A 26,282-nucleotide genomic window follows, 5' to 3' on the forward strand; every position below is an offset into this window, starting at 1 on the left:
GTGATACTGTTTATTTAAATGGTGAGAAAACTTGTAATTAAAGTTATACAAATTCTATGCATTTATTCATTTTCTGTATGATACCCAGGGGAAGTCAATATTCATCATTGATAACGAATGGGATCCTAAATGAAAAAGTCTCAAGTTCAGGTGCTGATTTTTTTCTATATTACACAAATATCCAAGTGGTCTAGTTTAATATAAAACCAAGGAAATAACAGTAGAGCCTATGAGCAATAAGAATAACAAAAAGGTGATAATGATATGATTCTTCAACTAAAACATACAACGCATTTACATGCTTCTAAAAGAAGTAAAAATAAACGTACAATATTCTCACTTCTGATTTTTCATAGGCCTAATAATTATGGAACTCTAACATTCAAAATAACTGTTCTATTTTGAAAATAAAAGATTATGACACAATGAAACATGAGCGTCTTAAACTTAAACTATGTTTTATTAATAAACACTTACCACTGCGTAAGGAGGTACTTTCCCTAGGAGCTGCAACTTGATTTTTTAAATGTGTACTATCAGTAAGTTATGTCTTATTCTTAGAGAAGCTTTAGGGCAAATGGGAAAAATCTTAAGATTTATTTTATTTTATTATTTTTATATGAAATTTATTGTCAAATTGGTTTCCATACAACACCCAGTGTTCATCCCAACAGGTGCCTTCCTCAATACCCATCACCCACCCTCCCCACCCTCCCACCCTCCATCAACCCTCAGTCTATTCTCAGTTTTTAAGAGTCTCTTATGGTTTGGCATTCTCCCTCTCTAACTTTTTTTTTCCTTCCCCTCTCCCATGGTCTTCTGTTAAGTTTCTCATGATCCACATAAGAGTGAAAACATATGGTATCTGTGTTTCTCTGTATGACTTATTTCACTTAGCATAACACTCTCCAGTTCCATCCACGTTGCTATAAAAGGCCATATTTCATTCTTTCTCATTGCCAAGTAGTATATCATTGTGTATATAAACCACAGTTTCTTTATCCATTCGTCAGTTGATGGACATTTAGGCTCTTTCCATAATTTGGCTATTGTTGATAGTGCTGTTATAAACATTGGAGTACAAGTGTCCCTATGGTTTAAAATCAGACAGAAATCAGATTCACCATTTCTCCAGTCTTACTTGCTACTGAAAGCAATTATTTAACCTTTCTGAGTTAGAGTATTTTCACTTGTATAACGCAAACAATAGTATCCACTTCTCATAATGGGTGTGGTATATAAATAATCTAGAAATTAGAACAGCTGTGGCCTTATGATTTGGAGTGAATTACCTAAAACTCTTAAGAACATCTCCATATCATTACCTATTTGAATAATTAAATTTGTATCATGTTCATCTCAGTATGGTTTTGAGCTGTAATGAAACAATGCAAATAAACTGTTTTGGAAATTATAAAGTTTTATAGGCATATATCTTATTGCAAATCTTTTTTTTTTTTTTTTTCATTTGAATGTCTATATCCGTACTACATACTTCTCCTTGAAAGCTTACTTATCTAGTCTCTCCTTTTTAGTCTATTCTAGAGTCGCAGGCACCTCATCCTGGACCACATACGCAGAAGGATGCAAAATGTGCCCTGAGCTGATGAATACATGTTTGGAAGTGGCAATTCACCTCATCAAACATATAAAGTCACACTTTGTTCTTCTTCTCTACCTAACGATAGTCCATTTATTGCCTCAAAGACTCATCACTGATTAGACAAAAGTAATTTTCGTTGGAGTCATTGCTGACTATCTAAAATGACACTTTTGATCTCCCTATTTTGACTTCCATAGACTTTTCTCAATTCTGTTCCTCATAAAATTGTTCCCTTTCTTATTTCTGATTATTATGATCTCCTCTGCCCTCATTTTAAAATGTAATATTGAAACTGATTTGATTCAGGATATTGCTTAAGGGTATAGTCGGTATTGGGTGTTTTGTTTTTATTTTTAATATGTAAACTGTTGTAACAAATTTAAAAGACAGATTTCTTCCCTACCTGTCATACAAGGGGCTCTCCCATCCTTTGGGTGCACTTGTGAAGATGGTTGCTTGATAAGCATAATCTCTCAAACCTCTCATTGTCTTTATTCAATTTGAAAGATTTAAGCTAAATAAATACATTCTGAATTTAAGACCAGGTAGCCTGGGGCGCCTGGGTGGGTCAGTGGGTTAAGCGTCTGGGTTCAGCTCAGGTCATGATCTCACTGCTCGTGAGCTAAAGCCCCACATCAGGCTCTGTGCTGACAGCTTGGAGCCTGGAGCCTCCTTGGGATTCTGTGTCTCCTTCTCTCTCTGCCCCTCCCCCCACTTGTGCTCTGTCTCTCTCTGTCTCAAAAATAAATAAATTTAAAATAAAAAAAAAATTTAAACCGGGTAGCCTGAATTGCCTTATAGCTTTTTAGAAAACTCTATTCTCTTCATTTAAGTCAGTTATTGACGACACAGTGGTGAAAATGGCTATACAATTGGCTGTATTTATACATCAGCACAGAACAGAGAATAACCCATCACATATAATCATGAGATTATAAAGATAAGAAGCTTTTTGTTTCTTTGACACACTCTAACGTATTATCTCATTCAAAGTCTTTGTGTTTAGCTAAATGTATACAATTCAAATAGTGACATGATAGAGTGGCCCACCAGATTTAGACTGCTTGGATTGCTGGAATCCTAGTTTCACCAATATTGTCCATGTCACTTTGGGTAGGTTTTTAAATTTCTCTATGCCTCAGTTTCCTCATCCATAAAATAAGGATAACTATTATACCCACCTCATCAGATTCCTGTGAGTATTAAAAATGAGAATATGTGTAAAATACTTAGAAGCTTCTGGACACTTAATAATCAGCCATCTCCTTCTGCCTCCTCCTCCTCCTCATCTTAATTATCATCATCTTTAGATGGGGTATGATTTGTACAGGAAAGCCTCAGCTGCTCTGGATGACAGCAGAGGAGTAAAAAGTATGGGTATACAAAATGGAAATGTAGGACAAAACTGCTACCTCTCAAAGAAATGCATTTGTGGTAGAGGCTGGATGAATGCTCTCCATTTCCTTCTCCTAGTAGTATAGGAAGACTATATTTCCCATCATTCTGACAGATATACTAGGGTATGTCATTGATTTCCAGCCAAGGGCATCAGAGTGGAAGTGATACATATCACTTCTAAACCAAACCATATATTTTCATGGTCACCCACTCATATTCTTTCCCATATCTGATAAACTCAAATGTCCTTTATTTAAGATAGTAGCCCCAAGAGGTGGAAGGAGCAGGGGTCCCTGCATTCACTGCTGTAGAGTCAAACGTCCTTTATCAGAATGAGTCATGAGCAACAGAAAACTGTCATGCTAAGCCTTTGAAAATTTTGAGTTTATTTGGTTCAAGATTCTGTTCTTGTTTTTTTATACTGATTACTAAGCTAATACCACTCAGCTCTAAATCAATTCTTCTCTATTCCACTTTAAGATGCTGGAGTTAGGGGCTTTCAAACCAGATTTCTCCTTTGACATTACCTCTTGGTCAAGTTCTGCCAATACTAGGGTTAATGAAAACTAGAAGACAGGGAGAGAAAATGGATTAACTTCTTGCTTACCCTGTTTCTGCTAGTGTCATCTCAGCAATGACTTTTTAAGTCAGCAGTGGAAGGTGGGTCCAGTCTTTACGTTTTCTTCATACTCCTGGAACTATTCATATTACACCATCCCCCCTTCCTCCCACTTAAATATGTAAGGACTGAGAAGAACATCTCCTTCATGGTCTAGGTCTAAGACCCTCAGAGCCTCTCCCCTAAGCTCAAGTTCCCTGCATCAGGTGAGAAGCATTCCTCCTCCAAGTCTGAGGGGCAGTTCTGAGGGACCTCTCCTTCAACCTCTTAGGTTCCAATAACTTCTGCCTCCTCCCACTGTTAGCTCTCTGTGTGGGTGTTTGTTACTTCTTGCAATTACTAAACATGTATACCTGTTTTGTTTTGTTTTGTTTTTTACTTTTTCAGTCTTTCAAGAGATGATTAAATAAATGTTCATATTACATTCTTTGTTAGAATTACTGTTGTCTATTTTCCTTACTGCGCCCCAACTTTTACAACTATTCAAATATAGGAATTGGTAGCCAAAGCCTGTGCTACCATAACAAAAACCTAAAATATCTGGCTTAGGTGTTAGGCAATGGATGGTGAGGAAATCAATTTCAAAAGTAGGAATCCATCTATCTATATGATGTTTTGGCAAAACTCTTGGCAAAAGAGCTATTTTTTTTTTAATTGAATTAACTTGAGAGGCTGACAGTGGGCCTGCTGGGCTGGCAGCACTCTAAACAGACTGAAAAACAAAACTTAATAATGGATGTTAATGATTATTGGCTACATTCAGCAAAGTGTTATAAAAATCTCAGGAACTAGCATAAAAGCAGATCTGTTTTGGGAGGCTTATTGGACGAAATGTCTGGCTTCTTCTAAACCCTAAATGATGGGATACATGACATTGATGTAAGTGTTAAGTAACAAAGATGCAGTAAAGATTTACATTTGTATAAAGTCACTCCAGGCAAATATGAGATTTAGAGCTGACACTGAATAAAACATCTCAGTTGAATAAAGTATCTCTGTACAAAGATCAGGTTAAGGATGTAATCCTCCAGCCTAATTTCCAAGACAATATAATCTTGAGAGAGAGACAAGTGAGAAGAGAAAGTCAAGGGCATCCAAGAAAGAACTTCCTTAGACACATGGACTATCAGGGAGCAAAGAGATCAGAATCCTATAAAGCTTTCTGAAAACTGTAGTTTCAAAATACCATGATACCAGAAATATGAACCTTAAAATATTTAAGACTTAAAACAACTCTTGCTCCCATAATTTTCCCAAAAAAGGAAAAAAAATATTTTAAGGCTATATAACCCTAAATAGGCAATTTAAATGTGGACAAAGAGAATAAAAGAAAATGAAGACCTTCCCAGAAAGCACATCTAGAGACCAGAGAGAACCACGAACAAAGAAGATCTTCCATGGAGCAGGGTGAAAGCCTATTCAAGGATCCTCCTGATCTCTATGTTAGGGAAACTTTATAATGTTTGTGCAGCAGGATTTCACCTCTGATTTCCATGTATTTCTGATTCTTTCTTTTTTCAAGCATGAATATTACTGTTGTTTTCCTCTTCCTACTCATCTCCTATACATTGAGTATATATGTATGTTGGGAGCTGTTTGTAAAATACAGATAACTGATTCATAGGTGATTCACCATCATTATCATTCGATGAGGACAATAAATAACCAGTGATCATGGACTTGAGCTGAAACTAGTGACTGCAATACTTTTGTTATTTCTCTTGGAAAATAATAATCCTTTTTCATGAGGGAGTGGAAACATGACATGAATATCTGGCAACCAGAAGGAAGGTCTATGGAAGTGATGGCCTAGGTGCTCCCTAATTACATCCGCTCTACCTCGTCATGTAGCTTCCTAACATTTACCAGCTTCTCTTGCAGTTCAGATGGGGTCATAAGACTAGGTTTGGTCAATAAAGGATATGCACACATTCAAGGCTGCACAGTGGCCCCCATAGTGTCCTCCTTTTCCTTGGGGACCTAAGAAGCCATGTGCTTAAGGAGGCAGCATCAAAAGATAAAAGGAGCACGTATCTCTAAATCATCATTTGACAATGAAGGAGAGCTGCCAAGATACATTGGCTATGACATAAGAAAGGATAGTTTATTTTTCTATGCTAAGAAACCAAAACGTTGAAATTAGGTTACAGTGGCTAGAGGTTATCCACCTAATACAGCATTACATTTTTAAATATTAATTACTGGATTTATTAAATTGGTAACATGACTTTTCTTTCTACTAACAGTATCTGGATGGGAAGAAAATGTCATCAAGAAAGTGAGGCAGCATGGTGTAGTGGAAAAATCCTTGTCTTGAGAATCCTGGCTACTAGCAATCTTTTTTTTTTTAATCATTTACTAGCTAAGTGACACTGGAAAAGTCAATTAATTTCCCCACAGTCCACATGTGGAAAATTAAACTAATATTGGGTTACCCAATAATAGGAGAAATCCAGGCCAAAAGTTTTACCTAGGATTTTTATGGTTTTTATCTATGGTTCTATGAAATACAAATTAAGGACTAAAGCCATTCTAATAAAAGCACAGAAGTACTTTTTTTTTTCATTTTTAGCTTTTGCATGCCTGACAAGTCCAGCTTTATATATAAATATTGTGTAACACATGTTTAGATGGTGTTAACTCATGCCGAGAAGTTTTATTGAAAATAATAATTTACCAGAGATTGTGTTAGAGTAAGATAAAACAGTACAGATGATAATTTCAAAAAATCTATTTCCCAGGACTTTGACCATCTAATTGTGTTGCATACATTTCTTCATACCCTTGGCCCTCTCCTCACAATCTAAGATGATGGAACTTAAGCGGGATTCCGCTTCTATGTTTTGTCAACTGAATACCTATTTCTTTACATGGTTTCTCCTGATATTCACTCAGTAATGTTTGCTCAGGATCATTATTTCTACTTAAAATAACGGAAATTATCAAATAACTCAAGAGCAAAATATAAACCTAAAATCTTTGCTCACATTTAATTATATGTTCATCAACTAATAAGTCAGGCTAATGAAAGACACTCATGTCCATATAAAATGGCAAAACAACTATTAAAATATATCTAACACGTCAATTTGAAACTTAGGGACTGAATGGAATTTGTCCTCTAAGTCAAAATGAAGAATGTTGCAGCCAAATCTAAACAAAGAATGCATAAAACCCCTTTTGCTAATGAGTTCTTCTTTCTCAATCACTGGAAAATTATGGCTAGCTAAAGCTGAGTGTTTGAATTTAAAGCAGAAAACAAAAAAATAAAAGAGTATATTATTGATTCACTTTTCAAATTATTTTTGCAATTCTTTAATTCACAATTTTATATAAAATTATAATATTAATCCCTTTTTCAGACATTTTTAGAATATGTAGGAAAACACAGAAGGAACGATTCTGAGTTTTCATTATTTTTGGGTAACTCTGTACTTGGTTTCCTCCATTGATTCCATTACACAGTATAGAATGCAAGATACGAACTTTAAATAACTCTTCAAGATCACTAACACAATGGAGGGGCAATGCCCAAGGAAAAACAAAGAAAAAGAACTTGTTTAATCTTAATGAAGCTCCAATAGTATATGACATTAGATAGTTTTTATTAATATAAATTACACTGAATCTATATGAACAATATAATGCAAACACTATAGTAAACAAATATAACGTTTACTTAAAAACTTATTCCTTTCTACATTTCCTTAGCATTCCATTTACATACAAGCCATTCTGAGGAAAAATAACTTTTCAACTCACCAATGTGGAGGTTTGTGAGGCATCAGCCAAATCCCCTGAGATCTCGGGTGTTCGCGTGTTGTTTGGGATTCTGTGAGGGTTACGGGCTATCGCTTCACACCAGCCCAGCATTTTCTCCTTCCTCTTATCCCTTTTCAATTTCTGAAATTCTGAAAATAATTTACATTCCCTGAAACAGGTCACTTATTTTAGTTGTCTGCTTTTGGAAAATGCACTTAATTGAAATTAAATAAGCGCTTTAATGATGTATTAATGGAGACATTTTATTTTAATCAGAGGTTACGAGGAGGAAAAGAAGAATATGCTGATTATTAATAATATCCCAAGACATAAGGCAATGAAAACAGCACATTATCTATTCAAAGAGCCTAACATCTTTTATACCCCAATTTGTGACACTTCTAGACAGTGGGAGTTCCTTGCATCAGGTTCTAAGAGTTATTTTCAAAGAGTGGTTTATAACACAAGTTCTTACCTTGGGAGCCAAAAACATTTCCAGTTCCTATATATCTACATATTTCAATGACATCTAAAATTAGGCATAGCTTTTCGGCTGTGCCCTACAGATGCAAAATAAATTGAACACAGGTCAGTGATAAAGATTTCTCATTCTGGCAGTGGCATGATTATCTCCCTCATAAAGTTCTGCCAACTGAAGGAGGAGAAATTTTAGTGCAAGCATGGTAAAGGCAGTGTATGACATCCATCACCAGTACAGTCTATTCAAAAATAATAATTTAACAAATTTCCTTACTGTATCCTGAGTAAAAATATCCCACAACTCTTTCTAGATTTCCAGAATTTTCTATTTGGGGAGGTTTCTGTTTTTGTTTTTTTGTCTCTGAAAAAGTATTATCAACAATGACTTTTATGTAATGGAGAAAACATTGTTTCCCTTGTAAAGTTTTACAGCCTACTTTTCCACTCCACCACACTCAGTAATTAGAAATAGTTTATTGCGGGTCTTTAGTTAAATGCATTACACTGTCAATTAAATATCAAAAATAATGTGGAGTAATTATTTTTCACAGCATCCAAAGCAATTAGCAATCTGGTGGTTTATAACATTTCAGAGATTCAAAATAGCACATTTCATAGCACTAAGAAAAGTAACATAAAGAAAGGTTGCACTAACGGATTGATGAGTTATTACTCTAAATGACAAAATACTCAAGTTAAATGGATCTGAACAATGTAGATAGGGATTTTATTAAAAAAAAAAAAAAAACAAACTTCAGGGGGACAGTTCAAGATGGCAGCCTAGGAAGACCCTGGACTCACCTCCCTCCATGCACACATCAAATCTACAGCTACATATAGAAAAACTTTCTCTGAAAAAAATGTGAAAACCACCTGACCAGCTCCTCCACAACAAAGGACAAAAAGCACATATTGAGATGAGTAAGAGATTCAGATATATGGTCTTGCCCAAACCCTGCCCCCAGTGCGGAGACCCACAAGCAGGAACAATCTCAGAAATAAGAAGCATATCCCTGAAAAGCAAGGGTTAAGAGTCCCACATCATGTTACTCAACCATTGGGACCTCCACCAGAGATGTAAACCCCCAAAAGTCCGGCTGTGAAAACCAAACAGTCTTATATCCAGGAGATCCAAACGGCCATAGGAAACTGAGACTTCAAACTTAAAGGGCTTGCACAGGCTTGCTTGCCCTGGAGTCCAGCACCAAAGCAGTAGGTTGAACAGTAGTTACACAGTGCATGAAGAAGATTCACTGGCTAATCTTAAAACATCTCTGGAGGGTCAGAGGCATGTTGGAACTCGCTCCAGGAACAAAGGTGCTGGTGGGTGACATTTTTGCACTCTCTTTCTACGTTGCCATCACTGCCTGCACTGACCCAGTGTTTCCCCTCAACCCAAACTGCTAAACCCAGCAGGTGAAGATGTTCCAGCCTGGTACTTCCCCACAGCCCAGGCTTGCTAGACCCAAAGGGCAGGCATGCCCTGGCCTGGGGCTCCCCCATGGCCCCACCAAAGGCAACAGGTATATGCAGTTTTCTCAGGGCATGCCACTTGAATGCCAGGTTCTGGTGGCCATGGGGGCTTGTGTTTCTGGCCTCCATGGGACTGAAAGAATCAAAGACATTTTTGGGCAGGCTATCACCCCAAGGCACTGAAATATTTGCCATTTTTCTGTGACTACTTCTTGAAGACATGGAGAAATAGCTGTTTTGCTTAATATACAGAAACAGAGAGGGTCAAGCAAAGTGAGAAAATAGAGGACTAAGTTCCAAATAAATGAACAAAGTAAAACCTGAGAGAAAAGCCAATGAAATGGAGCAATTTTCTTAGTAACATCATCAAAGTAATGGTTATGAAGATACTCACCAATATTGAGAAGAATGGATGAAAGGAATAAGAAATTTAACAAGGAGATAAAAAATATAAGAAAGTACCAAAAAGAAGTCACAGACCTGAATGATATAATAACCAAACTGAAAAATACACTAGAGGGGTTCAACTGCAGACTAGTTCTGCAGAAGAGAAGATCAGTGACCTGGAAGACAAGGCAATGGAACTCACCCAAACAGAGCACAAAAAGGAAAAAAAAAGTTCAAAAAGTGAAGACAGCTTAAAGGACCCATGGAACAACATTAAGCAAAACATTTGCTTTGTAGGGGCCACAGAAAAAATTAAAAATACCTTAAAACAAATAAAAATAAAAATTCAACATGCCATAATCTATGGAATGCAGCATAAGCAGTTCTAAGAGAGAGGTTCAGGCCTACCTCAAGAAACATGAAAAATATGAAATAAACAATCGAACTTTATACTTAAAGGAATGAGAAAAAGAGGAACAAACAATGCCCAAAGTTAGAAGAATGAAAGAAATAATAAAGACTAGATGAGATAAAGAAAAAAAAAAAAAAAGACAACAGAAAAGATCAATGAAACTGAGAACTGGTTATTTAAAAAGAAAAACAAAATTGATAAACGTTAGCCAGATTCACTAAGAAAAAAATGGGGAGGGAGCTCATATAAGTAAAACCATAAATGAAAGAGAAGTTACAACTGAACTCAAAGAAATACAAAAGATCCTAAGAGACTACTATGCAAAATTATATGCCAACAAATTGGATGATCTAGAAGAAATGGATATAGCCTTAAAAACACAATCTTCTAAGACTAAATGATAAACAAATAGAAAGTCTGAAGAGAACAATTACCAGCAAGGAGATTAAATCAAAACCTCCCCTCAAACAAAAGTCCAGGACCAGATGGCCTCACTGGTAAATTCTACCAAACCTTCAAAGAATATTTAATACCTATCAATTTAAAACTCTCCCCAAAAACTGAAGAGGAGGGAATCCTTCCAAACTCATTTTACAAGGCCAGCATTGCCCTGATACCAAACTGGAGAAGGACACTAAGAGGAAAAAAAAAAAAAAAAAAAAAGATATACCAAATACCCCTGATGAACACAGATGCAAAATTTCTCAACAAAGTATCAGCAAATCAAATGCAACAATACATTAACAGGAGCAAATACCATGATCAAATGGGAGTTATCCAGAGATGAAAGTATGGTTCGACATCTGCAAATCAATCAACATGATACACCACATTAACAAAATGAAGGATAAGAAGCATATATTATTATCTCAATAGATGCAGAAACAGAATTTGAGAAAATTCAACATCTATGTTTGATAAAAACTCAAAAACCTCCTCTCAGCAAAGTATGTATATAGGAAATATACCTCAACATAATAAAGGATATATGACAAGCTCACAACTAACATCATACTCAGTAGAAAACGTTTTAGCTTTTCCCCCAAATCAGGAACACGACAAGGATGTCCATTCCTACCATTTGTATTCAACATAGCATTGAAAATCCTAGCCAGAGAAATTAGGTAAGAAAAAGAAATAAAAGACATCCAAATTGGAAAGAAAGAAGTAAAACCGTCATTATTTATGGATGAGGCGATTTTATATATAGAAAAACCTACAGACTGAACCAAAAGTGTTAGAATAATCAAATTCAGTGAAGTTGCAATCTACAAAGTCAATATACAAAAAGCTATTGTTTTATCCACTTATAACAAACTATCAAAAAGAGAAATTAAGAAAACTATCTCATTTACAACTGCATCCAATGGAATACAATACCTCGGAATAAATTTAACCAAGGGTGTTAAACACATTTGCACTGAAAACTATGAGACACTGATGAAAGAAACTGAAAAAGACACAAATAAATGTAAAGATATTCCATGCTCATGGATTGGGAGAATTAATATTGTTAAAATGTCCATGCTACCCAAAGAAATCTATAGATCCAATGTAATTAATCTCTATCAAAATTCCAATGGCATTTTTCATAGAAATAGAACAAATAATCCTAAAATTAGTATGGAGCCACAAAAGATTTCAAACAGCCAAAACAATCTTGAGAAAAAAACAACAAAGCTGGAGGCAACATGCTCCTTGTTTTCAAACTTTATCACAAAGCTACAGTGATCAAACAGCACAGTATTGGCCTAAAACAGAAACATAAATCAATGGAACAGAATAAAGAGCCCAGAAATAAACTCATGCATATACAGCCAATTAATTTATGGTGAACAAGATAAGAATATATAATGGAGAAAGGACATTCTTTAAAATAAATGTTGATGGGAAAACTCACAGTCACATATTTAAAAAAATGAAATGGGACCACTATCTTATATCATACACAAAAATTAACTCAAAATAGATTAAAGGATTGAATATAAGACCTGAAAACACAGAACTCCTAGAAGAAAACACAGGCAGTAAGCTCATGACATCACTTTAGGTGGTATATTTTTGAATCTGACTTCAAAGCCAGTGGCAACAGAAGCAAAAATAAGTAAGTGGACCACATCAAAATAAAAAGCTGCACAGTGAAGGAAACCATCACCAAAATAAAAAGGCAACCCAATGAATGGGAGAAGATATTTGCAAATCATATATACTATTATAATGGGGTTAATGTCCAAAATATATAAAGAACTCATATAACTCAACAACAACAACAACAACAACAACAACAACAACAACAAAATGATTAAAAAATAAACAGAGGATCCGAATAGACCTTTCTCCCAAAAAGACATACAAATGGCCAACAGGCATATGAAAACAACTCATGTTGTCCTCATGTTTTCTCATGTTTTCATGAATGATGCTCAACATCATTAATCATCTGGGAAACACAAATCAAAACCACAATGAGGGGCGCCTGGGTGGCTCAGTCGGTTAAGCGGCCGACTTCGGCTCAGGTCATGATCTCACGGTCCGTGAGTTCGAGCCCTGCGTCGGGCTCTGTACTGACAGCTCAGAGCCTGAAGCCTGTTTCAGATTCTGTGTCTCCCTCTCTCTGACCCTCCCCCGTTCATGCTCTGTCTCTCTCTGTCTCAAAAATAAATAAACGTTAAAAAAAAATTAAAAAAAAAAAAACACAATGAGATCACCTCACACCTGTCAAATGGCTATTGTCAAAAAGATAAGAAATAACAAGTGTTGGTGAGGATGTGGAGAAAAGGGCTCTTGTGCTCTGTTGGTAGGAAGGTACAATGGTGCAGCTACTATTAAAACAGTATGGCAGTTAAAATAGAACTACCACTGGAACTAACAATTCTATTTCTGAGTATCTTAAGAAAATGAAAACACTAATTTGAAAAGATACGGAAACAACCAAAGTGCCCATCAACAGATAAATGGATAAAGAAGATGTGGTATATACATATAGTAGAATACTACTGAGACATTAAAAAAATGAAATTTTGACACTTGTGACAATATGAATGGACTCTGAGGGCATTACACTAAGTGAAATAAGTCAGACAAAGACAAATATTGTGTCATTTCACTTAAATGTGAAATATGAAAAAAAAAAACAAACGAACAAAAGCAAAACAAAATTCATAAATGCAGAGAACAGATTAGTGGTTGTGAGGGGAGGGGAGCTGAGGGATGGATAAAAAGAAAGTCAGAAGGTACAAGCTTCTAATCATAAAGTAAGTAAGTCATGGAGATGTAATGTACAGCAAGGTGAATGTAGTTAATAACATTGTTTGCATAGTATGTAACTTTATACGGTGAGAGGGGAAGCTAGATTTGTGGTCATTTCACATTATATACATATATCAAATCATCCCGCTGCACAGCAGAAACTAATATAATAGTGTATGTCAATATACCTCAATAAAAAAAACTTTCATATAAATTTAGTTTAAGATACTCAATGGAATGGATTTCTTAACAAGACTATTATTCTGAGTGAATCATTCATTTGAGATACAGGGAAATGGTGAGGGAGCTTGAAAACAACTGCTTGGGTGAGCAACAAATTATTAATGTTCAACCTTTCAACTGCTTGAGGTTTTATTGAAAATTCTTATCTGTGTTCTATAAAATCTGCATATCCGACTAATTCACACTCCACAGAAAGTAAATATTTCCACATTCCCAGTACACAGTATCTTGGTTACTCATCAGCTTTTAATTACATTTCTTGAAGTGTGCTAAGAGTAAATGAAAATAAGTATCTTTATTCAAAGGCAAGGAGTGAAATGATACATAATGACCAAAACAGTTTAATCAAGTGTAAACAAATGTTCTACTTGTAAGTCATTTGCTTTTTTTTTTTTAAATTAACTCTATAATTAAATATCACTTTAGTACTCATAATAAAATGCTGGATTCATGCATGAACAAAAAGCATAATAAAGTGGCCCACAAAATCATGGTATCATCAGTACCCGTTCTGGGATATGTTTTTAAAGGTAGCCAACTTCTTATTTCCCATTCAGCTTTTGAGATTAAATAAGGCTGTTTAATTCCATTGGCAACATGCTTTATTGGTGGTAGTGATATAGCTACGTTCCTTCCTATTCAGTCAACATGTATCCGTAAGTGTTTACTGAACCCCCTACTCTTTGGTAGGTACTGAAGTAGGCATGGAAGAGCTATATTTTCATGTTTTGTTTGACTTGGACTCAGTGCATTACAGAGAATTTTAATTTCTGAAAGTAACTAGGATCTTTCTGACTCTCTAATTTTTAGATTTGTAAACTTATTTGCTCAATTCCCAGGTGCTGCCTGCTCCTCTTGATCTCAGATGTCTTTCCTGAAGCTAGCTCTCGCAAATCATCTCTTAGAACTGTTTTGCTGAACTGCTATCAACAAATCATCATGGCAAGAGCTACTAAATTTTGGCCAAACTTGCTGACGTAGCATAACAAAATGCATTCTAATTTTCTTTTGCATGTGACAATTATTCTCTTAGTTCTGGAATGACTAGGTAGGCTAAGTAACTCAACGAATTAAAATACACATTGTTTTTATCTAAATAATGTGTTTATAATAATAATGGAATATTCACCATGGACACTTCACTCTCAGTGTGGGAAAGAAGGGAAAGAAATGATACATGGCTAGGGCCTGGAAGATGACAAAGCTCATAATTTAATTCGAACATATGCATAGGAATATGTATAAGGAAAACTAAAATGTGTAAAATGATAAGAACAATCCAACTCCATAGCTTCACTTTAGCCTTTTATTACATGAATAAAGAATATATGAAAATATAACAAGGGCCTATGATGGTTATATTACTACTGTGGACACTCACATCATACTATAAGGCAGGAATTTTGTCTAATGACTCACTCTATATAATAAACATCTACTGACCTTACCAGCTACTCTAGAATCAAAGAATTCTATCTGAAAGAAACCAAAGTTTAAATGGCCAAACTTTGAAAGCAGCACGGGTATAGGAAAATTGAAAAAGAGAGGATGGGGAAAAAAAGGAGAGATCCATTGCCTCATTACGTCAATTCTAGTGAATAAGATACTGTGATGGTTGCTCAAAACAGTATCTTTTCTGTTTTCACAGAACCCTCAGACTTACGTCTCATTTTAAAGACATCATTTTTGCATCACTGATGATAAAGCGGAAATTCCAGAGATAGGTTAGGTGATTTGAGATAACTGAAGGGTTAATAATGTTGACTGCTGAGCCTCTGCAGACCAACATTCTTCCTACACGGGTCAGGAGTACTTATACTCTTAGGTGTAAGAATGTACTGTCAGTCAGAAGGGTAGGCAGATTATGAGCATTTATAATTAACCCTAAAGCACTTTAAGCTGTAAGTATCATTAGTAATATATCAGAATAGGAAAGTGGTCATTAAGCATTCATGTTAATTGCTATCTAACCATTAAACCAAGCTAATGTGAGACGCAGCAATGAGAAACTTATATAATGATCATAGGAAATTGAGATTTAACTAAGCTTAATTTTAATATGCTACTTCAAGCAGATATTTAATTTAATAAATAGGAGCACAGTGCACTCTCTGTGAACTAAACTGACAACAAATTAAAATTATGAAGAAAAAAAATGCAAGGCAATTGGGTATATCTCATGGAGAATAATTTGCTTTTAATTCAGGAAACACTAAATACTTCCTTCGTGCCAGACACTATGCTTGGAAGTATCAGTACAGAGATTAAAGAGATCCAGAGCTTAGAGGTAGTAGGGGAATGTGACACATAAAGTAGCTTCTGATAGCAGTGCAATGAGTACTATGAAAATTCTGAGAAAAGACACTTGGCTTAGTATCAGCTCAAGGAAAAGGTCAATTTTAGATGACTTTCCAAAGAATATAAAATTATAAATAGTTTACGTGACAATTAAAATGATGACTATTCCAAAGGTTTGTGCCACTACTAGCTGTGTTGTGCAACTCCGGGAGGCTCATTCACATCGTAATCTGTGTAAATGGTTGCTGTACTTCCAAGGATGCTTTTCGCATAAAACGCCATGTGAATGGTGCTCCTGGAGCCATGCAACCTGGCAGAGACACAGCCCTGCTCATCTCTTCCAGTGAAGCTTATAACATTTACCTTATTGCATCCCAAGCCTAACATAATTCAATCTTCCCAACAGAGAAAAATGCAGTTGTGTGCTTCTACCTTGCTTTTTTACCTTCTCAACCATTTCCTTTCTACAATTTGCCAACCATATCATAGCCAGTACAGTTAAGGGCTCAGCCAAATGCTCCCCCTCTTCACCACATACATATAACTGAGAAAGCTCTCCCCCCACACCACCATAAAGACCACCATACTCAAATTTGGGACTTGAGCATAGTCCTTCTAAGGATCTGAAAGCACTTTCCCTTTGAAAATCTTAGAGCTTTTGCTACACATTTCTTTACTTAAGTGTCAGTAACAAATACAAAACCTAAACGTTTTAACACTTTCTGCCCCCAAATAATAATGAAGTCAATCTCCATTATTAAAGTAACAACATGCAAGTAAGTGAAGAAAGGGGGCAGGTGGAAATATGCTTCCCTTCCTCATTGGACTGCGATATCTCTGAGAATTCATGTTTGGTCCTTAGAAGGGTGTGTGTGTGTGTTCCAAGAGTACTCCTTAGATACTCAGAAAACTATAAATTGCACACCAGCGGCTGCCCCAGAACCCTGTATGAATGTTCTCAACACACAACCATAAATTGTTCTTGAAGACTTAGAGTATAAAAAACCATCAAAGACTGCCTGCTGAGGATGAAGTTTGGAAGTCTTTAGACCAGACAGACTTCAGAGAAGATAGCTACATTTGTTAAGTTTATTGATATGAAATTGTTAGAGTAGGTAGCTACTTAGGTTCTCACGGGACAACTGGAGGCCAGCGATGAGGAAGTCCTGGCTAGCTCTCAGGACAGTTGGAGCCATGCCCTGATGGTGCTCCACAAGTAGCTGGATCAAACTGGACAGGCCTGAGATAGTGGTGCCATGACAGGAAAGCCCTGACCAAATTAGGAAGAAAAAGCACAAAATCTTGCTTCCCTGCCCCAAGTAATGAATATTCCATCCTCTCATTAACAACTGCCCATAAACGACAGAAACCCAAACCCCACGGATGCAGCTCTCTCTTGCGCTCCCCCACACTCACATTTTGAGAGTGTACTCTCGCTTCAATAAACTTTCTTGCCTGGGTAGCTCATCTATTGTATTGTGTGTACATCTTTGAATTATTTTTCACGACAAGACCCAACATCCTTCAGCAATATCTTTGGGATGGGCTTGGTCAAGGCCCCAGTGCCTGGGGTCTCCCCAGCTCACCCAGCAACAGAGTGAAGATTTCTCATGAGGTCTTTCTGACTTCTATGACTTGGATGTGAGGTTTCTCAAATGGAGAGAGGTTCATAGATGTACTGTAGGATATGTAACTCCAACTGACATACAGCCCAGTAAATAATTGTTACCAATAAAATGAACAAGATAAAGAAGAACTCTCCTTCTCTGAATAAAGTTAGGCAATGGAAACATTGTAAGATGGCTCACAGCGAAGGTTTAAATTCTTAAGTGGTTTTTGTTTGAACTATAGAAAGGATATTTAGTATACAGTTTTCTTTTTAACAATTCTCCCTCTACCTTGCAATTACTTTTAGAAGCATCAACCTTTCCGTGATGTCTTATAAGTTACTGTAGCCTTGTGAGGAGGAGGGTGGAGAATAAAGAAATGTTACAATAAAAGGAAGTGGGGTTCCCATTGCATCCTCTGTTGAGGCAGTGCACAGACAGAAGTTTTCTGAAGACACAGTTTTGGTAGCAATATGAACTATAATACTAAAGACTGTCAGAAACAGGAGGAAGAGGTAGCTTTCAGGTGGGCACTTTGGGAAAACTTCAGGAACAGTGATTCCTCCAGTGTTAATAGACTAGGGGCAGTGGCCCAGCAGATGGAGGGAAAGTCACACACAAAATACCCAACCAGAGATGGAGAAGTTGTTCTTTAGTGACAGCTAAAAAGTGTCTTCATGAAATTGATTATGCTACACTTAACATTCAGCACATAGGTTGGGCAATATTTCGGATATAAAAAAATGAAGCGTGAGGGACTTCCACTTTAAATTCTGACATGTAGAGAGTTTGGAAATCATCATTCCCATCCCTACAATAAGATAAAGCTGAACAAACTAGAAATCAATTATTTTTCTTGGAACCATCGGAGAATGAGATTATAAAACAAACCTCCACCCAAAAACATGGAGAGACAAGTGAAAATAGAGAATCATGGCCAATTTTATAATACATAAAGAGAAGCTACTGAAGCCATAAACTAGTGGTAACAGACAAAAATTCCGATGTATTATTGGAGGCATAGTGTGGGCTAGCTTAAGAATGAGAACTTCCTGGAGGCTGCAATCTTAGTGAGGGCCCCGCACTTTGCTGGGGTTTACCACCAGGAAATGTATCTAGATCTCATGATAAGTAGCTGAGAAAGATACCACTAGCAGGGAAAAGGGAAGAGGAACCATTGTGAAATGTCCCTAGAACACTCCTATAATGAAGACCTATTTTCCAGGAAAAATATCTTAGCAGAGTCCTATTAACCTAACCTACCTGAATAAAGGGCATTTATCCCACTCCAAGCCTTTCTAGCTTTTCTGCCTCACCTAAGGTAGGGAGGGAAGCTAAGAAACACTTGTTAAGGCCACAGCCCAGGAACACAAGCCATTAAAAGACTTGGATTTAATCATAAAATTATAGCACATTTCTCATCTACTGTACCTTACTATCATACCAGCAGGGACTCAGGACAATCATAGTTGATTATAGTTGAAAAACCTGGATGCAAGCTCTCTTTGAGGAGGGGAACTTAGGGAGGCTCAAAGTCAATGGGACAGACAAACGCAAGGACACAAGGAAAATCTATAGCATCTGATAGCTACAGCTATAACAAACATTAAATGCAGCCCAATTTCTAGCCAGGATAACAGAAATTCACATTAAAGGTGCATTTATTTCAGTTTATATTACCTGATACATCATATACGACTTTCAACAAAAAAATGAGAAAGCATACTAAAATCAAGAAAAAACAGTCTGAAGACACATAAAGAGCATCAGAACCAGAGTCAGATGTGATGCAAATACTGGAATTATCAGATAGAGAATTTATGATATCTATAATTAATATATTAAGGTCTATAATTGAAAAAAGGAGACAACATGCAAGAACAGATGGGTAACATAAGCAGAGAGATGAGAACCCTAAGAAAGCATCAAATGTAAATGCTAGAAATCAAAACACTGTAACAGAAATAAAAAATGCTTTGATGGGCTCATCAGTAGACTGAACATGACCAAGTATCAATGAATTTTCAGACAGAACAACAGAAGCTTCCTAGGAAATGCAAAGAGAGCAAAGAATTAAAAAAAATAAAAGCAGAGCATCCAAGAATTATGGGATTACTTGAAAAGATGAAACATATGCATAACTGGAATACCAAAAGGAGAAAAAAGAGATAACAAGGTAGAAGAAATATTGGTAAGAGGCAAAGTTAACATACAAAAGTCAATCACTTTCCCATATACCGGTATGCCTATATTCCATCAACGAACAATTGAAATGTGAAATTAAAAAAAGGAATATCATTTACAACAGCACCAAAAAAAGAAATATTTAGATATAAGTCAAACAAAATCGCTACAGGATCTATATGGAAAGCTACAATATTTTGATTTTAAAAATCAGAGAAAATCTAAATTAATGCAGACATATTCTGTGTTCATGGATATAGGAAGATTCAAGATTGTTAAGACATCAATTCATCCTAACTAGAGCTATGGATTCAGCACAATCCCATCAAAATCCCATCAAGCTATTCTGTAGATATTGCCAAAATTATTCTGAAATTTATGTAGAAAGTCAAAATACCTAGAACAGCCAACACAACAGTGAAGAACAAACCTGAAGGACTCAGCTTTCAAAATTTAATATCACATTACACTAATCAATTTACGGTGGTATTGACAAAAAAGCAAAACAACAAGAACAACACATAAAACGATGGAGCAGAATAGAAAGTCCAAAAATAGACTCACAATTACAGTCAACTCATTTTTGAAAAAGAGCAAAGGTAATTCAATGGAGAAAGATAATCTTTTCAATGAATGATTCTGGAAACCTGGACATCCACATGTAAAAAATAAAATCTATATACAGAACCTTCCACCTTCCACAAAAAGTAACTCACAATAAATCACAGACATAACTGCAAAACTATAAAAGTTCTGAAAGAAAACAAAGGAGAAAATGTAGGTAACTTTGGGTTCAGCAATAAAGTATTAGCTACAACACTAAAATCATGATCTGTTTAAGAAAAACACTGATGACAGAATTTATTAAAATTATAAGTTTCTACTCTGTGAAAGGTTCTTAAGAGAAGAAAAAGTCAGGTCACAGACTTGGAGAAAATATTTAAAAATTGTACATCAGATAAGGAACTTGTATCTAAAATATGCAAAGAGCTCTTAAAACTCAACAATAAGAAAACAAACAACCAAGTAAAAATATGACAACCTGAACAGACACCTCACCAAGAGGATATACAGATGGCAAGTAAGTGTATGAAAGATGCTCACCACCATTGTCATTAGGGAATTGCAAATCAAAACAATAAGATACTGCTATACATCTGTTCGAATGGCTCAAACCCAACAAACTGAAAACACCAAATGGTAGCACAAATGCAAAACAAAAGGAACTCTCATACATTCCTGGTGGGAATGCAAACAGAACAGCCGCTTTGGAAGACAACTTGGTAATTTCTTACAAAGGTAAGCATAGCCTTACCATACAATCCAGCAAGTGCACCTGTAGCTATTTACCAAACTGATTTAAGAACTTCTGTTTCCACAAAAACCTGTACATAAATGTTTATGGTAACTTTATTCATAATTGCTAGAGAAAAAGAGAACAGCCAATATATCCTTCAATGGGTGAATAGATAAGCAGACTGTGCTACATCCTTATAATGGTATATTAGTCAGAAATAAAAAGAAATGTGCTATTAAATGATAAAAAGACATGAAGGAATCTTAAATGTATAATGCTATGTTAAATAAGCCAGTTTGAAAAGGGCTACTTTATGTATGATTCCAATTATATAACATTCTGGAAAGGGCAAAACCATATCAATAGTAACATGACCAGCGATAGGGCAGTGAAACTATTCTGTATGATACTATAAGAGTGGATACATTAGACTATACATTTATGAACATCTACAGAACTTCCAAGCATAAAGCATGAATCTTGAAATGTATGCCAATTAACCCATATCATTTAATAGGCTTAGGGATCTCAAGATGGAAATGAAAAACACAATCCAAGTATATGATAAACATGAAACCATTGCCCTGAAGAAAGTGAGAGAAAACGTGCTGACCTAAGTGACTTTAGAAATGAGTGAAGTCTGTAAGATTGAAGAAAAAATATTGTGCATACGCACGCACTGTGCTCCAGTTCATAAAACTGTTCTCCATGGATGGATGAGATCACAATTATGATACCGTTATACATACTGGAACCGAACAATTAAGTAAGTGTTGGCAGATAATGGGGGCCAGGTTACTCAGCATTCATGTGGGAGGTTATAGATAAGCAAGAGAAGGCACATGCCACATGACATTAGAGATGGAGCCATCAGTAGGATTCAAGTTGGACACATCAGTATGAATTCATGTTTAGCATATATAGACACATAGGATTGCATATAGAAATATTATAGGTATGTGTATATACATGCATTAGTATACAATGCTTCGGGAAAGAAGGTCTAGAAGCAATGACACTCCAATAGCAGTGAATACACCTAGTGCCCAGTTTGGTTTCTAATACTATTTTCCGATAAAAGGAACCAGGGCTGCTTAGACAAATGGCTGATTCCAGAATTGGGGCAGGAAATATACAAGATGAGCCTGCAGCAACATGTAGTGCCAAAAAGTAAGGAAATAATGAAACACAAAACAAAACAAACAAAACAAACACAATTATGGGTGTATGTCCAAAGAAACACAGGAGCCAGAGTAACTCCCAAAGGCCAAAGCTGGAACTATCTGAGAAGAAAATAAAGTGGTATCAGATTGTCACCTAAAGCATGAGATAAATATCCATGAGTTCATACTGATATCAATAAATGATTGAAGAAATAATTGGGGGACAGACAAACTCTCAAGAATAATTGTAAATAATTGATGCAGCTAGACCACCCTCACAGGCTGAGAAAGAACATAACTCCCGACACTCATTACAGACTCTACATAGTAACTTCCTTCCAAAGAGAACAGTATGGAGAGAAAGAGTTAACTTTATAGTAGAAACACCTGACAAACCCCACTTCAGCTGGGTTATTCAGGTCAATACCAACAGTGAAAAGGCATGTCAATATTATATACCCTTTTAAGATACAATGAAAATGGCACTTTACCCTTGGGGTCTTCCTCCCTAAAACCCATAATCCTAGTCCAACAATCAGAAAAACTATCAGAAAAATCTCAATTGAGGAAAATTCTACATAATACCTGACCAATAATCCTCAAAACTGTCAAGATGCTCAAACAAGGCAAATCTGAGAAATTGTCACAGCCAAGAGGGACCTAAGGAGACATGAGGATAAAATGTGATGTATCCTGAATGGGATGCTGGAAGAATGACATTAAGTAAACATGAAAGAAACCTAAATAAAGTACAGACTTTAGTTAATTTTAATGTATTAGTATTGGTGCATTAATTGTGACAAATATATCCTACTAATGCAAGATATTAATAACAGAAGAAACTGGGTAGAGAGTATATGGGAACTCTGTATTATGCTCACAATTTTTCTGTAAATCTAAAACTATTATAAAAATTAAAAAAAAACCCTTATTTTAAAAACTGAAATGTGGAGTCTACTTTTCAGGTCTGTGAAAACTATATTTCAAAATGCAGTTCTAGTCAATAGCCAGTTGAAAAGTACATATATACAAACACTAATGATTTAATTACTCTAACAAATTGTTCTAAATTATATGGTTCAGGCACTTATTACAGGGAAATGTTGTAGATAAAGTTTGAAGTTTTGACTGGGGTTATTTTCACTTTCTTAGGAGAAATAAATAAATAACTAAGGAATGTCGGCAGAAGAATGTGGATTAGTTGTGTAAGATTAAAAAGGGGCCCAAGAGATTTTACTAAAAGTTCCAAACAAAATAATCTCCACTGGATGTAAAATAGGCTAATTTCCACTCCCATTTCTCTTAGGAATGAGAGAATTCAGTGAAAGAGTGAAATTCATAGGATTTAATGCAATGCTTTTGAAGAATATATTTTGCTATATACACCAGACAGGTTTGCTTCCACAAGAATTCTGTTTACTGGGGGCAGGACAGTGTGAGTGTGCAATAAGGCAAAAAAACCCAAGAGAAATGATTTCTTAAGCAGCTTCTAAACACACTTAAAGGTGTTTTAATAAAATGTAGGTTTTCAACTTTTTCCGATGTAGAATGTGGTCTATCATAAAAAGGTTCGGTAAGTCAGTGACTTAAGAGTAAGTATATTTTAGGCGCACCTGGGTGGCTCAGTTGGATAAGCGTCTGACTTCAGCTCAGGTCATGATCTCACCGTCTGTGAATTCGAGCCCCACGTCGGGCTCTGTGCTAACAGCTGGGAGCCTGGAGCCTGCTTCCGATTCTTGGTCTCCCTCTCTCTCTGCCCCTCCCCTGCTCACGGTCTGTCTCTCTCTGTCTCTCAATAATAAATAAATGTTAAAAAGAAAGAGTAAGTATATTTTAAATATATATTTATTGGGGCGACTGGGTGGCTTGGTCGGTTAAGCGTCCGACTTCGGCTCAGGTCACGATCTCACGGTCCCTGAGTTCGAGCCCCGTGTGGGGCTCTGTGCTGAGCTCAGAGCCTGGAGCCTGTTTCAGATTCTGTGTCTCTCTCTCTCTCCGCTCCTCCTCTGTTCATGCTCTGTCTCTCTCTGTCTCAAAAATAAATAAAAGTTAAAAAAAAATTTTTAAAAATAAATATAGATTTATTGAGAAAATGCATTGCCATGTGGACTTAAGTTCTTTTTCAAAATTTTTATTTTGGGGCATCTGGGTGGTTCAGTCTGTTAAGCATCCAACTTCAGCTCAGGTCCTGCTATCATGGTTCGTGGGTTCAAGCCCCCCAGTCCAGCTCTGCATTGACTGTGCCGAACCTAATTGGGATTCTCCCCGACTCACGCTTTCTCTCTCTCTCAAAATAAGTGAATAAACTTAAAAAATTATTTTTTTATTTGAGAGAGTGAGTGTGTGTGTGTGCGCACAAGCACAGGGGAGGGGCAGAGGAAGAGAGAGAGAGAAAATCTTAAGCAGGCTCCACACACAGTACAGAGCCGGAGGTGAGACCATGGGATCATGACCTGGGCTGAAATTAAGAGTCTGACACTCAACCGACTGAGCTACCCAGGCACCCCTGGATTTAACTTCTGATTGTAATAACTTTGTAATTTAGAGATTTATGTCTTATATCTTTTTTTTAAGTAGGCTTCATGCCTACTGCAGAGCTCAACAACTGTGAGATGAAGAGCTAAGCGTAGATCAAGAGTCAGATATTTAACTAACCGAGCCACCCAGGCGCCCCCATATCTTACATCTTGAAACTCATTAGAATACCGAGTAGTTTTGCTTAAAATTTTCAAATAAATAGTATTTACTACCCACACTGACCCTAAAACTATGCCTTCCTGGAAGGTTTCCTTTCTAACCCTTTCTTGATCTTTGGACTACTTTCAAGATGATGTGTCACTCTTTCCTTAAGGAAAACTCATGAAAGGCATATGCCTTTATAACATATAAATGTGACAAAACATTTCATATCTAATATTTTAAGTACCTTTTATTTTCCCACTTACAACCATAACTGGCTTATTTCAGTATTTAAAATAAACATAAACTTCTGCATAACATGAAAAAAATGTATGAGAATGTAAATATAGACTTGCCTGAATTTCTAGGTTTATTTAGGGGACTTGTATCATTTATATGAATGTAGTTTTTTTTCTGACAGGTTTGGCAAAACCCGTGAGCTAAAAAAGATTATATACAATTTTCCTTCTGTTTTGTCAATGCTAAGCAACTATAGATCTCTATTCCTCCCCTTCCCAATACTAATAGCTGAAATTTCTACTAAATTTCTTATCAACAAGAGATTTTAATTTTGCTTATTTTTAAACCTGATCTTCCAAATATATTTGGTAGTTCACTCGAAGTATTTGTGGATTTCCTTCCATATGCAAGGTTAATTAAACACAATACTATCTATAATACAGGAAATTGTACTTATTTTTTAACATTCAAATGACTGTGTATTATTAACTAATCACAATTACATTTTGTTTTCAAAAATATGATGAATATGCTATTGAAACTCAACCTCCTTGTATCATGAACACTTGACCTAATAATGCCAACAGATATTGACTATCAAGAATTTCTTTTTATAGTATGCTTCTTTGCCACAAATTATTCTTTGTCATTCTCAGAAATTTGCTCAAATTCCAAAAACACTGATGCAAATATTTAGGAATATCTAAATTTTTAATATTACAGTTTAGGGGCATCTGGGTGGCTCAGCTGGCTAAGCATCAGTCTCTTGATTTTGGCTCAGGTCACGATTTCGGTTCATGAGATCAAGCCCTGCATTGGGCTTCACACTGACAATGCAGAGCCTGCTTGGGATTTTCTCTCTTCCCCCACTCTCGCCCCTCCTCTTCTCATGCTCAAACGTGCACATGTGCTTCCTCTCTCTCTCAAAATAAATAGACATTTAAATACCACAGTTTAACTGATTATAAGCCAATATCCAAAATTCAAAGCAATAAAAGGGATATTAACTTTCTTTTTTAGGTCTATTAACTTTCAATAAATTACTTTTAAATTATTTTTCTGAGAAACGGATCATTCTGGCAAGTTGCCTTGCAGTTTCTTCTGTATTCATCTACCTGTGATGTCTCTGTCCTGCTCTCATACTTTTTTTTTTCTTTGTCATAATTTCATTTAAATTCTAGTTAGTTA

The 26,282-nt window shown here is 36.0% G+C and overlaps 1 protein-coding gene across 7 annotated transcripts in view; it reads right to left on the minus strand.

The window, feature by feature from the left end:
• The window catches only part of MARCHF1 (membrane associated ring-CH-type finger 1), an 891,585-nt gene that overhangs the window by 297,102 nt on the left and 568,201 nt on the right, over positions 1-26,282 (minus strand). For 5 of the 7 annotated variants that reach the window (XM_060653837.3, XM_060653839.3, XM_060653838.3 and 2 more), the window contains one exon: positions 7,383-7,531. The exons of the other annotated variants lie outside the window; for them this stretch is intronic. In XM_060653837.3, coding sequence (XP_060509820.1) covers positions 7,383-7,493 — 111 coding nt within the window. In that variant the 5' untranslated portion in view covers positions 7,494-7,531. The remainder of the gene's footprint in view (positions 1-7,382; positions 7,532-26,282) is intronic. 7 annotated transcript variants of the gene reach the window in all.

Source organism: Panthera onca, chromosome B1, assembly GCF_046562875.1.
Source record: "Panthera onca isolate mPanOnc1 chromosome B1, mPanOnc1 haplotype 2, whole genome shotgun sequence".
In the NCBI taxonomy this organism is placed as follows: domain Eukaryota; kingdom Metazoa; phylum Chordata; class Mammalia; order Carnivora; family Felidae; genus Panthera; species Panthera onca.